Source organism: Oncorhynchus kisutch, unplaced genomic scaffold (genome assembly GCF_002021735.2).
Source record: "Oncorhynchus kisutch isolate 150728-3 unplaced genomic scaffold, Okis_V2 scaffold893, whole genome shotgun sequence".
Taxonomy (NCBI): domain Eukaryota; kingdom Metazoa; phylum Chordata; class Actinopteri; order Salmoniformes; family Salmonidae; genus Oncorhynchus; species Oncorhynchus kisutch.
Window position 1 is genome coordinate 52,576 of NW_022262838.1, and position 11,409 is coordinate 63,984.

General features: G+C 43.2%; 1 protein-coding gene across 2 annotated transcripts in view; it reads right to left on the reverse strand.

Moving 5' to 3' along the window:
* The window catches only part of LOC109876242 (collagen alpha-1(IX) chain), a 48,894-nt gene extending 37,759 nt beyond the window's left edge, over nucleotides 1–11,135 (reverse strand). Inside the window, exons 1-4 of one of the 2 annotated variants that reach the window (XM_031816910.1) lie at nucleotides 11,007–11,135; nucleotides 5,764–5,831; nucleotides 4,883–5,075; nucleotides 576–1,088 (exon numbers count right to left, since the gene is read on the reverse strand). In XM_031816910.1, coding sequence (XP_031672770.1) covers nucleotides 576–638 — 63 coding nt within the window. In that variant the 5' untranslated portion in view covers nucleotides 639–1,088; nucleotides 4,883–5,075; nucleotides 5,764–5,831; nucleotides 11,007–11,135. Of the gene's footprint in view, nucleotides 1–575; nucleotides 1,089–1,868; nucleotides 3,428–4,882; nucleotides 5,076–5,763; nucleotides 5,832–11,006 lie in introns of those variants that run through there. The other variant, XM_031816911.1, reaches the window with a different exon arrangement.
* Nucleotides 11,136–11,409: the final 274 nt, after the last annotated feature.

An 11,409-nucleotide genomic window follows, 5' to 3' on the forward strand; every position in this document is an offset into this window, starting at 1 on the left:
TGGATATTATTGCTATACATAATGAACTGTATGGGACATACTGTATGTCTGAAAATGAAGGAGAAGCAGAAGTCTCCGTTAGGTTTAGCCAATAATAATTCATTCAAAGAATAACAGGTGCATAACTGCCATAGCAAAGCAAACATAAGACACCAACACAACTGAAGCAAATACCCTTTGTTCTGAGAAATGTGTTCCATCCATGTGATAGTAGCTACCCACTGGGCAGACATCAATTCAACATCTATTACATTTAGGTTCCAACGTCATTTCATTGAAATGATGTGGAAACAGCGTTGATTCAACTAGTGTGTACCCAGTGAGTACATGATGTAAATAAATACTGTATGCTCAGTCACAGTCACCCAGCTACAAAAATGAAATGATCATCCTTTGATTTGTTTCAGTATTTCTTATAGAACAAATTAACTTGCATGACTAGACCAACTAGAATCTGGACATTCTGCTAGTTGATTCCACAACAATAAATCCATGAGAATAACATAATGTAGATACACTCACCTGAAGTACTATTTCATCAACCTGAAAACAGAGGTACACTGAGAAGGACTTACTTGTGTGGAGCAAATAAGGACAATCTGCACCAAAAGTACCCAAAAAAGTTGCCCGTGAGCCATGGTCTCTCCTGCTCTTCCCTCTCCCGGACAGCAAGAACGGGTACAAATGTTTTCCTTTTTCTTGGATGAGTTGGGTTGACGGACCCCGACAAAAAAAGTCACCCAACTGAATCCGTTTCTACCAACTGAACCGCCAGAGGTACCATAGGCATCAAAGCCTTATGCATATTCATGACCTGCATAGTTATAGGAAGTGATTGGCAGAATTCACGGACTGCGCCCGAACAGACTGGGAGGGTTTATTATGGGTGCAGAGGGCAAATGGAAAATTGAAAATAATTGCGGGCGATTTAAATGGCTTGTGATTTATTGGCTTCGGATTTATTGTTCATCTTTCATGTTGTTTATTTACAATGGTTGCAGTCTGTTTTGTCAATGGTTCTTACCGACGTCCTGGCTGGTAGGTCATTGCCCCACATCACAATCAATGTGCATCGATTGGAGTTCAAACTGAAAAATAAATACAATAATAATAATCACTCGGACATAAGTCACATTCACAACCTATATATATTATAATTGGCAAAATAGTGATAGTTAAATCATTAGGTATCGTCACCAATCCTCAATCGGCTAAATCATCGTGTAGGCCTAGTCTTCACATCACATTACATCACACCACATTACATGCTTGATTCTCAACTAATCATACTAATTTGACCCTAGCAGTAAGATTGTAATGTTATTAATATCTCTTTACTGTGACCACGAATAGAGTGGACCTGCCTGATGATAAATATATATTTTTAAAAACATCCCAAACCACTTGGACAAGTATTATCAAAGGGCATTTAAGCGCGATATTACGCGGACTTTTACTCTGTGATTTAGCTTTGGGACTATATTACAAACATCTCCCTATAATATTGCGCTGCCATCATAGAAACTTTGACTGATCTTCCCTAGACACAGCCAGGTCATCTTCTGGACTAGAACCTCTGTGTTACAATTCCCACTTATTTGTAGAAATTGACATGGCGGAGCGCCACGCATTCCACATAGGCCGCATTCAGCTAAAAGTCACTCTCGGTGTAGGTCATTTACAGTAAAACTCTGCAATGTAGGCTAGAGTGTATGCCGAAAAACTAGGTTTGAATATTTGGATTGGCCCTGCCGATACTTAACAAGCGCAGTCACTTTGTGCCTTAAAGTCCCAAACCTCTTGTACTTGCCATAGGACTAGCCTTATGAAATGAGGCTAAGCACAAGTTTACAAAACAATCAACTTACTGGCACTGCTAAAACGGGGTTATCCTTCAGCTTTCCAATCAACGTGTATCCATCCAGGTTGACTATACCTCTCTGGGGTGTGTTTTGAGAGTCCACCATAACGCAATCCACGAACAGAGTTACAGAATGCTTGTTGACGTTCAGTAAGATATTGTGCCTTTGAGAGTTGAAGAGGAACGGTAGGAAAGGGAAAACGGCCGTCTCTCGTGTTTTATTCAATGTTGTGAAGGTGAATTCAAGAGACAGCGATTCTCCGTTCAGTCTAACGGCAAGCTGCTCTTCGCCGTTCAAATCTCGCGTTTGCCAAATATTCCTGTTCTTGGTTACCGTACTGCCGTTCATTCGTTAAACTGTCACAAACGCAAATTCAACCGGTAGTCCAAGAGGATACGCTGATCTGAAACATGGGAGAGAAATAGTCACCTAATCTTGTACATATTAGCCTTTGATAAGATGGCAAACATCGCCATGCATAGTAAGCCTATATGTTAAGGCCTAGTTGTCTCTTCATCTACATGCTTTTTTACAAAAAAAAGCGCATCTAATTGTAGTTCAATTATACACAAGTGATGCTATGGCTAAAACAATGTATAATTCTCCTAAAGTGAGCAGTGGCCCTTCATGTGGCCTATTAGCGCGGGAGGTAGCCCAGCGGTTAAGAGCTTTGGGCCAGTAACTGAAAGGTCGCTGGTTCGAGCCAACTGGGTGAAACATGTGTCGATGTGCCCTTGAGCAAGGCACTTAACCCTAATTGCTCTTGTTAGTTGCTCTAGATAAGATACTGCAATGTGCTGTGATTTACCCAGATTCAGCACCATGGACAGGGACAGTACCAAACATGACCAGTAGATGGCGGTGTTCACCAATACTGCAGCTCTTTGGCCAAATATTGCAGAACCGTTAACCAACAGTATATATTTAATTTGACTATCGTTTCTGGTGTTATCCCTAAGATCTGGAAAGTGGCACATGTCCTCCCCCTACCAAAAGGAGGAGATCCTTCTGACTTAGATAACTACCATCCAATCTCCAAATGATCTTGCTTTTCCAAACTTTTAGAATCCCTGACCAACTGACAGATAAGAACTTCTCGTTCTATTCTTAATGTGAATTGAGTTTCAGACCTGGTCATACAGTAGCACCGTTTCAGCTGCTACGCTCCTTTTAGATAAAGTGTTAAGTTGCTTGGATCATAAAAATCATTGTGCTGCCTTATTTATAGAGCTTTCCAAGGACTTTGACACTGTTGACCATCACACTCTCAGTCAAAGGTTGACTGAAATAGGCCTGAATCAGGCTTCTTGCAAGTGGTTTGAGAATGATCTGTCAGACAGGGTACAGTGTGTGATTTGTGATGGTGTCAAGTCTAGGTTCCTGGATATTAGGAAAGGTGTACCACAGGGGTCGGTACTGAGATCTGTTCTCTTCACTATTTCTATACATAATATTGGTCTATTTGTTCAAACTTGTAATATTCATCTGTATGCAGATGATCCTGTTATGTCTGCCATTGTCCCAACTGTTGACCAGGTGTTGTTAGAGCTGCAATCTGACTTTGGTGCCTTACAGAATGCCCTGTTTTTAAAAAAAAAGTTGGACTTAATGTGGGCAACACTAAATATATGTTTTTCTCTAATTTTCACACTTTTTTCTCCAATGGACTATATATTTATTAATTGAATTGTTCTCCCATTGATCAGGTTCCTGCCTATGAATATCTGGGCTTTTGGATTGACAAGGATTTATCATTTAAAAAACATACTGTGGCTGGTAGCCTAGTGGTTAGAGGCAGGTAGCCTAGTGGTTAGAGGCAGGTAGCCTAGTGGTTAGAGGCAGGTAGCCTAGTGGTTAGAGACAGGTAGCCTAGTGGTTAGCGGCAGGTAGCCTAGTGGTTAGAGGCAGGTAGCCTAGTGGTTAGAGGCAGGTAGCCTAGTGGTTAGAGGCAGGTAGCCTAGTGGTTAGAGGCAGGTAGCCTAGTGGTTAGCGGCAGGTAGCCTAGTGGTTAGAGGCAGGTAGCCTAGTGGTTAGAGGCAGATAGCCTAGTGGTTAGAGGCAGGTAGCCTAGTGGTTAGAGGCAGGTAGCCTAGTGGTTAGAGACAGGTAGCCTAGTGGTTAGAGGCAGGTAGCCTAGTGTTTAGAGGCAGGTAGCCTAGTGGTTAGAGGCAGGTAGCCTAGTGGTTAGAGGCAGGTAGCCTAGTGGTTAGAGCGTTGGACTAGTAACTGAAAGGTTGCAAGTTTGAATCCCCGATCTGACAAGGTAAAAATCTGTCGTTCTGCCCCTGAACAAGGCAGTTAACCCACTGTACCTAGGCTGTCTTTTAAAATGAGAATTTGTTCTTAACTGACTTGCCTGGTTAAATTAAAATAAACTTGTTAAAAAGCTCAGATTTAAAGTGGGCTTATTTAAAAAAAATAGATCTTGCCTCTCCCTAAACAGCAGGAAACAGATTGTACAGTCAACTTTCCTGACAGTTCTTAACTATGGTGACACAATACCCAGAATACAACAAGCAGCCACTAACTAAATCAAATCAAATCAAATCAAATGTATTTATATAGCCCTTCGTACATCAGCTGATATCTCAAAGTGCTGTACAGAAACCCAGCCTAAAACCCCAAACAGCAAGCAATGCAGGTGTAGAAGCACGAACTACTTTTAACCCTTAGGATGCTGTCTACCATAGAGCCCTTCACTTTATCACAGGTGACAGTTTTAATACTCACAACTGCGTCCTGTATCAAAAGGTTGGCTGGTTCTCATTGAAGGCCCGTAGATCAATTCATTACTCCCTGTTTGTTTACCAAGCTTGTTTACAATGAGATGTTCTGGGGCCGCTCGGGATTGGTTGTTGTTTTGTTTGACATTGTATTGGTTGTTGTATTGCTGTGATCAGGGCACCCTTGGGATTCAGACCATGGTCTCAATGGGTTTTCCCTGAATAAATAAAGAATCATCTAATATAATAATCCATTACATCTACAGCGCTAGCCACCACTGGACCAGTGTTATTTACCTTGTGTTAATTCTGAAGTTGAATGCTGGCCCTATTTTGTAGGCAACATGCTGAGAGGTTGATCCAGGTCCCTTTTGAACGGTTCCTCTTCTGGCTCAGCAATGTGAAACTGGGACATGATATACAAACCTGTTGGTAGGTTACAGTACATCAGGGATACTTGTTGACGCGGATAGTTTTAATTCGTACACCCCTGCAAAGAGGAAGAGACAGACTGACTTGTCTTGGCTGAAGTAGGATAGGTGTGTGTGCGTGTGTGTGTGTGCGTGTGTGTGTGTGTGTGTGTGTGCGTGCGTGTGTGTGTGCGTACGCACATCCAAGTGCCACCTTCTTCCTAGCCTGCACCAGTGCTGATTGCCTTGTAGCCTGACCTTCACCCTGAAAGAAGCTGCCACTGCAGTGATTACAGTACGTGGACAGACAGACATCCAATCACCCAGTGTTTGGAAAGCTGCTGCACTGCTGTACGTAGCCCTGCTGTGAGCACTGAATAAATATTATCTCTGAGTGTCGGTTGTTTCCTCTTAAGCCTAACACCCTGGCTCGAGACTTGACATCTTGGCTCACTGATGCAGTCATACCTAGCTGCACCTTTGTATCAATCAGTTTCTTACCATCATGAAATGTTGAAATTAGATTATCATCATGATCATCATCATTATCGTCATCCTCAGCATCCCTCATTCCTGACCTCACATCTTTAGTAACATCTCCTAAGGCAGCAGTGTAAAGCCATACATATCTATAAGAACTGTTCACATCATCATACATTGGGAATTCACATCGCTTATACATGAAGCTTTTGCCAGGGTTTAAGAAGATAATTAAATGTACTACCCTACTGTTTGTATGTCTTCTACAGAGTATTAAACAATACTTACTCTGTGAGTGAAGGCCTGTGCTGAGGCATTGTGGGATCACATGGCATAACAAGTAGAGGAGGACCTCCCTAAAATACAAATGTCATGTCATCACAAATGTTAGGAACCCAGATTTTAGGAACCCAGATGTTAGGTACGCATATTTTAGGAACACAGATGTTAGGAACGCAGATGTTAGGAACACAGATATTAGGAACACAGATGTTAGGAACGCTGATGTTAGGAACCCAGATGTTAGGAATGCAGATATTAGGAACACATATGTTGGAACCCAGATGTTAGGAACACAGATGTTAGGAACACTGATATTAGGAACACTGATGTTAGGAACACAGATGTTAGGAACACAGATGTTAGGAACACAGATATTAGGAACCCAGATGTTAGGAACACATATGTTAGGAACACAGATGTTAGGAACACAGATGTTAGGAATACAGATGTTAGGAACACAGATTTTAGGAGCACAGATGTTAGGAATGCAGAGGTTAGGAACACAGATGTTAGGAACGCTGGTGTTAGGAACACAGATGTTAGGATCCCAGATGTTAGGAACGCTGATGTTGGAACACAGATATTAGGAACACAGATGTTAGGAACACTGATGTTGGAACACAGATGTTAGGAACCCAGATGTTAGGAACGCTGATATTAGGAACACAGATGTTAGGAACACAGATGTTTGGAACACAGATGTTGGAACACATATGTTCGGAACACAGATATTAGGAACACAGATGTTAGGAATACAGATGTTAGGAACACAGATGTTAGGAATGCAGAGGTTAGGAACACAGATGTTAGGAACGCTGGTGTTAGGAACACAGATGTTAGGATCCCAGATGTTAGGAACGCTGATGTTGGAACACAGATATTAGGAACACAGATGTTAGGAACACTGATGTTGGAACACAGATGTTAGGAACACAGATGTTAGGAACCCAGATGTTAGGAACGCTGATATTAGGAACACAGATGTTTGGAACACAGATGTTGGAACACAGATGTTAGGAACACAGATATTAGGAACACAGATGTTAGGAACACAGATGTTGGAACACAGATGTTAGGAACACAGATATTAGGAACACAGATGTTAGGAACACAGATGTTGGAACACAGATGTTAGGAACACAGATATTAGGAACACAGATGTTAGGAACACAGATGTTAGGAACACAGATGTTAGGAACACTGATTTTAGGAACCCAGCTGTCAGGAACACTGATGTTAGGAACACAGATATTAGGAACGCTGATATTAGGAACACAGATGTTAGGAACACAGATGTTTGGAACACAGATGTTGGAACACAGATATTAGGAACACAGATGTTAGGAACACAGATGTTGGAACACAGATGTTAGGAATGCAGATATTAGGAACACAGATGTTGGAACACAGATGTTAGGAACACTGATTTTAGGAACCCAGCTGTCAGGAACACTGATGTTAGTGTGACGACCCTCCCACTCTGTCTGCCGTATTCTGTCTGTTCTTGTTTCCTTATTAGGATGCCGGTGGGTGGAGTTGGGAGGGTCGTCAGCTTCATGGGAAACACCTGGGCCATGTGTCTCCCAGGATAAATATACCTCTTCCACATTCATGGAAGAGACTCTCTCCATGCAGACACCTTTGTAGATTGTGTTGTGGTTCTTGGTGGCATGTTTGTTTGTTTGTTTGTTTGTTTGTTTGCTTTGGCACCTTTCAACACCCTGCATTATCACATTCATGCATGTAAAACACTCACTTACACTACTGATTACTGATTACAGACACCATTGTATATTTTCCTTAGTTGCTTTAGTTAATAAATATATATTTTGTTACTCCTTATCTCCACGTTGTCTCCCTTTGTTACGGGCGTTGAGCCGGTTCGTGACAAGTGGGGGCTCATCCGGGATCTTTGAACTATTCGTTTGGGAGACCGTGGAGGTACGTGTTTGGTTTGCATATTGAGTTTGATAGGCCCCGTATTGGTTGTCTTTGTTGTTTGGTTTGTGTGCTGCGTTGGAGAGAGAATGGTTAGTTTCCAGGCCCTGCCTAGCCTGAAATGTTGTTCTACTTTCTGTTGGGAAGTCAGTCTGAGGTGGTGAGTAAATCGGCTGTGTACCTCGGTAGGAGATTTGTGTAGGGTAGTGCAACTTGCTACCCGGAGCTATAGCCTTTTTCCCCTGATAGGCTTAGCGACGTGTTTAAATTTTGGACATGTTGGGCATGGTTAAATGTTTGTTATTTTTGTGTGGTGTCTGTGGACTGAGCAGTTGTCTCGGGGGCACATCCGTGGCTTGGTGGAATTTGCCAGCATGCTGGGGAGTTCTATTTCCTTGCCAGCGGGCTACAGTGCGTAAATACCCACCGCAAATCTGCACGAAGACTAGGGTTGAGTTATTGTAGGTTTTGGGGAAGCTCCGTATCACATCTCTCTTCTGTGGTGCTCAGGGTGATTGTCATTTCTCTGGTTGTGGTCTGATGTGCTCAGCAGAGGGGTTGAGCAAGATTATTTACTTATGACTATGGTGTCTCATGTATACAAGTTCATTCGCTTTCCATCAGAGGACCTGTTAGAATTATGTACTAAAGAACAGTTGTTGAAGATTGCTGAACACTACAAGGTTAAATGATTGAAATTAGTGATTCTGTTTCGTTGGCAGTGACTATGAATCGTTGGAAGTGACTATGAATCGTTGGGAGTTGTAAAAATTAAGAAGGACCCTGATGTTCTTTTCGTTGGAGTTTGTAGCTGTTGGTCTTTTGTGCCATGTTTCTGAATGTTTACGTGACTGACCATTGTTTCGGGTTGTCATGTTCTATCTTTCCTGTCTGTTCCCTCCTGGTCTTGTGTTCCCTCTTAAATATTGCTTCCTATGCACAAAGGTTGCTGAGGTCTGGGGAGGAGGTTGGTTGGTGCAGGTGGAGGTGTGAACACATAACCCCTCATAATGTCTGTTCCCTCCTGGTCGTTCTTCTTTCCTCTTAAATATTGCTTCCTATGCACAAAGGTTGCTGAGGTCTGGGGAGGAGGTTGGTTGGTGCAGGTGGAGGTGTGAACACATAACCCCTCATAATGTCTGTTCCCTCCTGGTCGTGTGTTCTTCTTTCCTCTTAAATATTGCTTCCTATGCACAAAGGTTGCTGAGGTCTGGGGAGGAGGAGGTTGGTTGGTGGAGGTGTGAACACATAACCCCTCGTCAATTTGGGACGCAGAGGCTGTGTCAATTTGGGACGCAGAGGCTGTGTCAATTTGGGACGCAGAGGCTGTGTCAATTTGGGACGCAGAGGCTGTGTCAATTTGGGACGCAGAGGCTGTGTCAATTTGGGACGCAGAGGCTGTGTCAATTTGGGACGCAGAGGCTGTGTCAATTTGGGACGCAGAGGCTGTGTCAATTTGGGACGCAGAGGCTGTGTCAATTTGGGACGCAGAGGCTGTGTCAATTTGGGACGCAGAGGCTGTGTCAATTTGGGACGCAGAGGCTGTGTCAATTTGGGACGCAGAGGCTGTGTCAATTTGGGACGCAGAGGCTGTGTCAATTTGGGACGCAGAGGCTGTGTCAATTTGGGACGCAGAGGCTGTGTCAATTTGGGACGCAGAGGCTGTGTCAATTTGGGACGCAGAGGCTGTGTCAATTTGGGACGCAGAGGCTGTGTCAATTTGGGACGCAGAGGCTGTGTCAATTTGGGACGCAGAGGCTGTGTCAATTTGGGACGCAGAGGCTGTGTCAATTTGGGACGCAGAGGCTGTGTCAATTTGGGACGCAGAGGCTGTGTCAATTTGGGACGCAGAGGCTGTGTCAATTTGGGACGCAGAGGCTGTGTCAATTTGGGACGCAGAGGCTGTGTCAATTTGGGACGCAGAGGCTGTGTCAATTTGGGACGCAGAGGCTGTGTCAATTTGGGACGCAGAGGCTGTGTCAATTTGGGACGCAGAGGCTGTGTCAATTTGGGACGCAGAGGCTGTGTCAATTTGGGACGCAGAGGCTGTGTCAATTTGGGACGCAGAGGCTGTGTCAATTTGGGACGCAGAGGCTGGTATGATGTTCCGGGGTCCTTGTTGGTCCCCGGTTTTATGGGGGGGAATGTGACGACCCTCCCACTCTGTCTGCCGTATTCTGTCTGTTCTTGTTTCCTTATTAGGATGCCGGTGGGTGGAGTTGGGAGGGTCGTCAGCTTCATGGGAAACACCTGGGCCATGTGTCTCCCAGGATAAATATACCTCTTCCACATTCATGGAAGAGACTCTCTCCATGCAGACACCTTTGTAGATTGTGTTGTGGTTCTTGGTGGCATGTTTGTTTGTTTGTTTGTTTGCTTTGGCACCTTTCAACACCCTGCATTATCACATTCATGCATGTAAAACACTCACTTACACTACTGATTACTGATTACAGACACCATTGTATATTTTCCTTAGTTGCTTTAGTTAATAAATATATATTTTGTTACTCCTTATCTCCACGTTGTCTCCCTTTGTTACGGGCGTTGAGCCGGTTCGTGACATTAGGAACACAGATGCTAGGAACACAGATATTAGGAACACAGATGTTAAGTTAGGAACACATATGTTAGGTTAGGAAAACAGATGTTAGGAATACAGATGTTAGGTTAGGAAAACAGATGTTAGGAATACAGATGTTAGGTTAGGAAAACAGATGTTAGGAACACAGATGTTAGGTTAGGAACACGGATGTTAAGTTAGGAACACGGATGTTAGGTTAGGAACACGGATGTTAGGTTAGGAACACAGATGTTAGGTTAGGAACACAGATGTTAGGAACACAGATGTTAGGAACACAGATGTTAGGTTAGGAACACAGATGTTAGGAACACAGATGTTAGGTTAGGAACATAACTGTTAGGAATGCAGATGAATAAGCCCTCTTTGTACCAAAAACAGAATCCTATATATAGAATCCTATATCATCAACAGCAGAGCTCTGCAACCCTCTTCCTGGAGAGCTACCGTCCTGCACGTTTTAACTTCCAACCCTAATCTAGTGCACCTGGTTTGAATCATTAGCTGGTTGATAAAATGAATCAGGTTAGTTACAACAGGAGCTGGTGCAAAAGCCTACAGTAGGGGAGCTCTCCAGGAACAAGGTCGGAGACCCAAGATCTACAGATTTGCAGTTCAGTTCAAAATGTATAGCTTAGTCTGTGAACTTTAATACATGAATGACTGTGTAATAGCAGCATGATAATGCAAAGCAATACCTGCATACATCAATCAATAAATGAATGTATACCTTTTGAATCCACCCATTCAGTAGGCCTTTAGCAGGTTTTCTGTGGTTGGTAAAGTCAGTCCACAGGTCCCAGCTGTGTGAGGAACAAGAACAACCTACAAAATAACACCTCTGGTAAGACTAGCAAACTGAGGAGGTTTTCTTTGAGGCGTGACTTAGACTGTTCTCCGGGGGTGGGGAGTGGGTCCGGTGGTTAAACACTGTACGAGGGTTAGTTTCCCATTTCAAATCAAATTGTATTCGTCATATACACAGTTTACAGCGGGTATAAAGGTGCTCCTTCCACAGTGCAGTACAATATCAATATAATAATCTAAAGGCAAGAAGTAGTAAGAAGGTATTATGCATAGTAATCAAACAGTTATGTACACAATCAGATATACAGTCTAAATGATGAATGTAC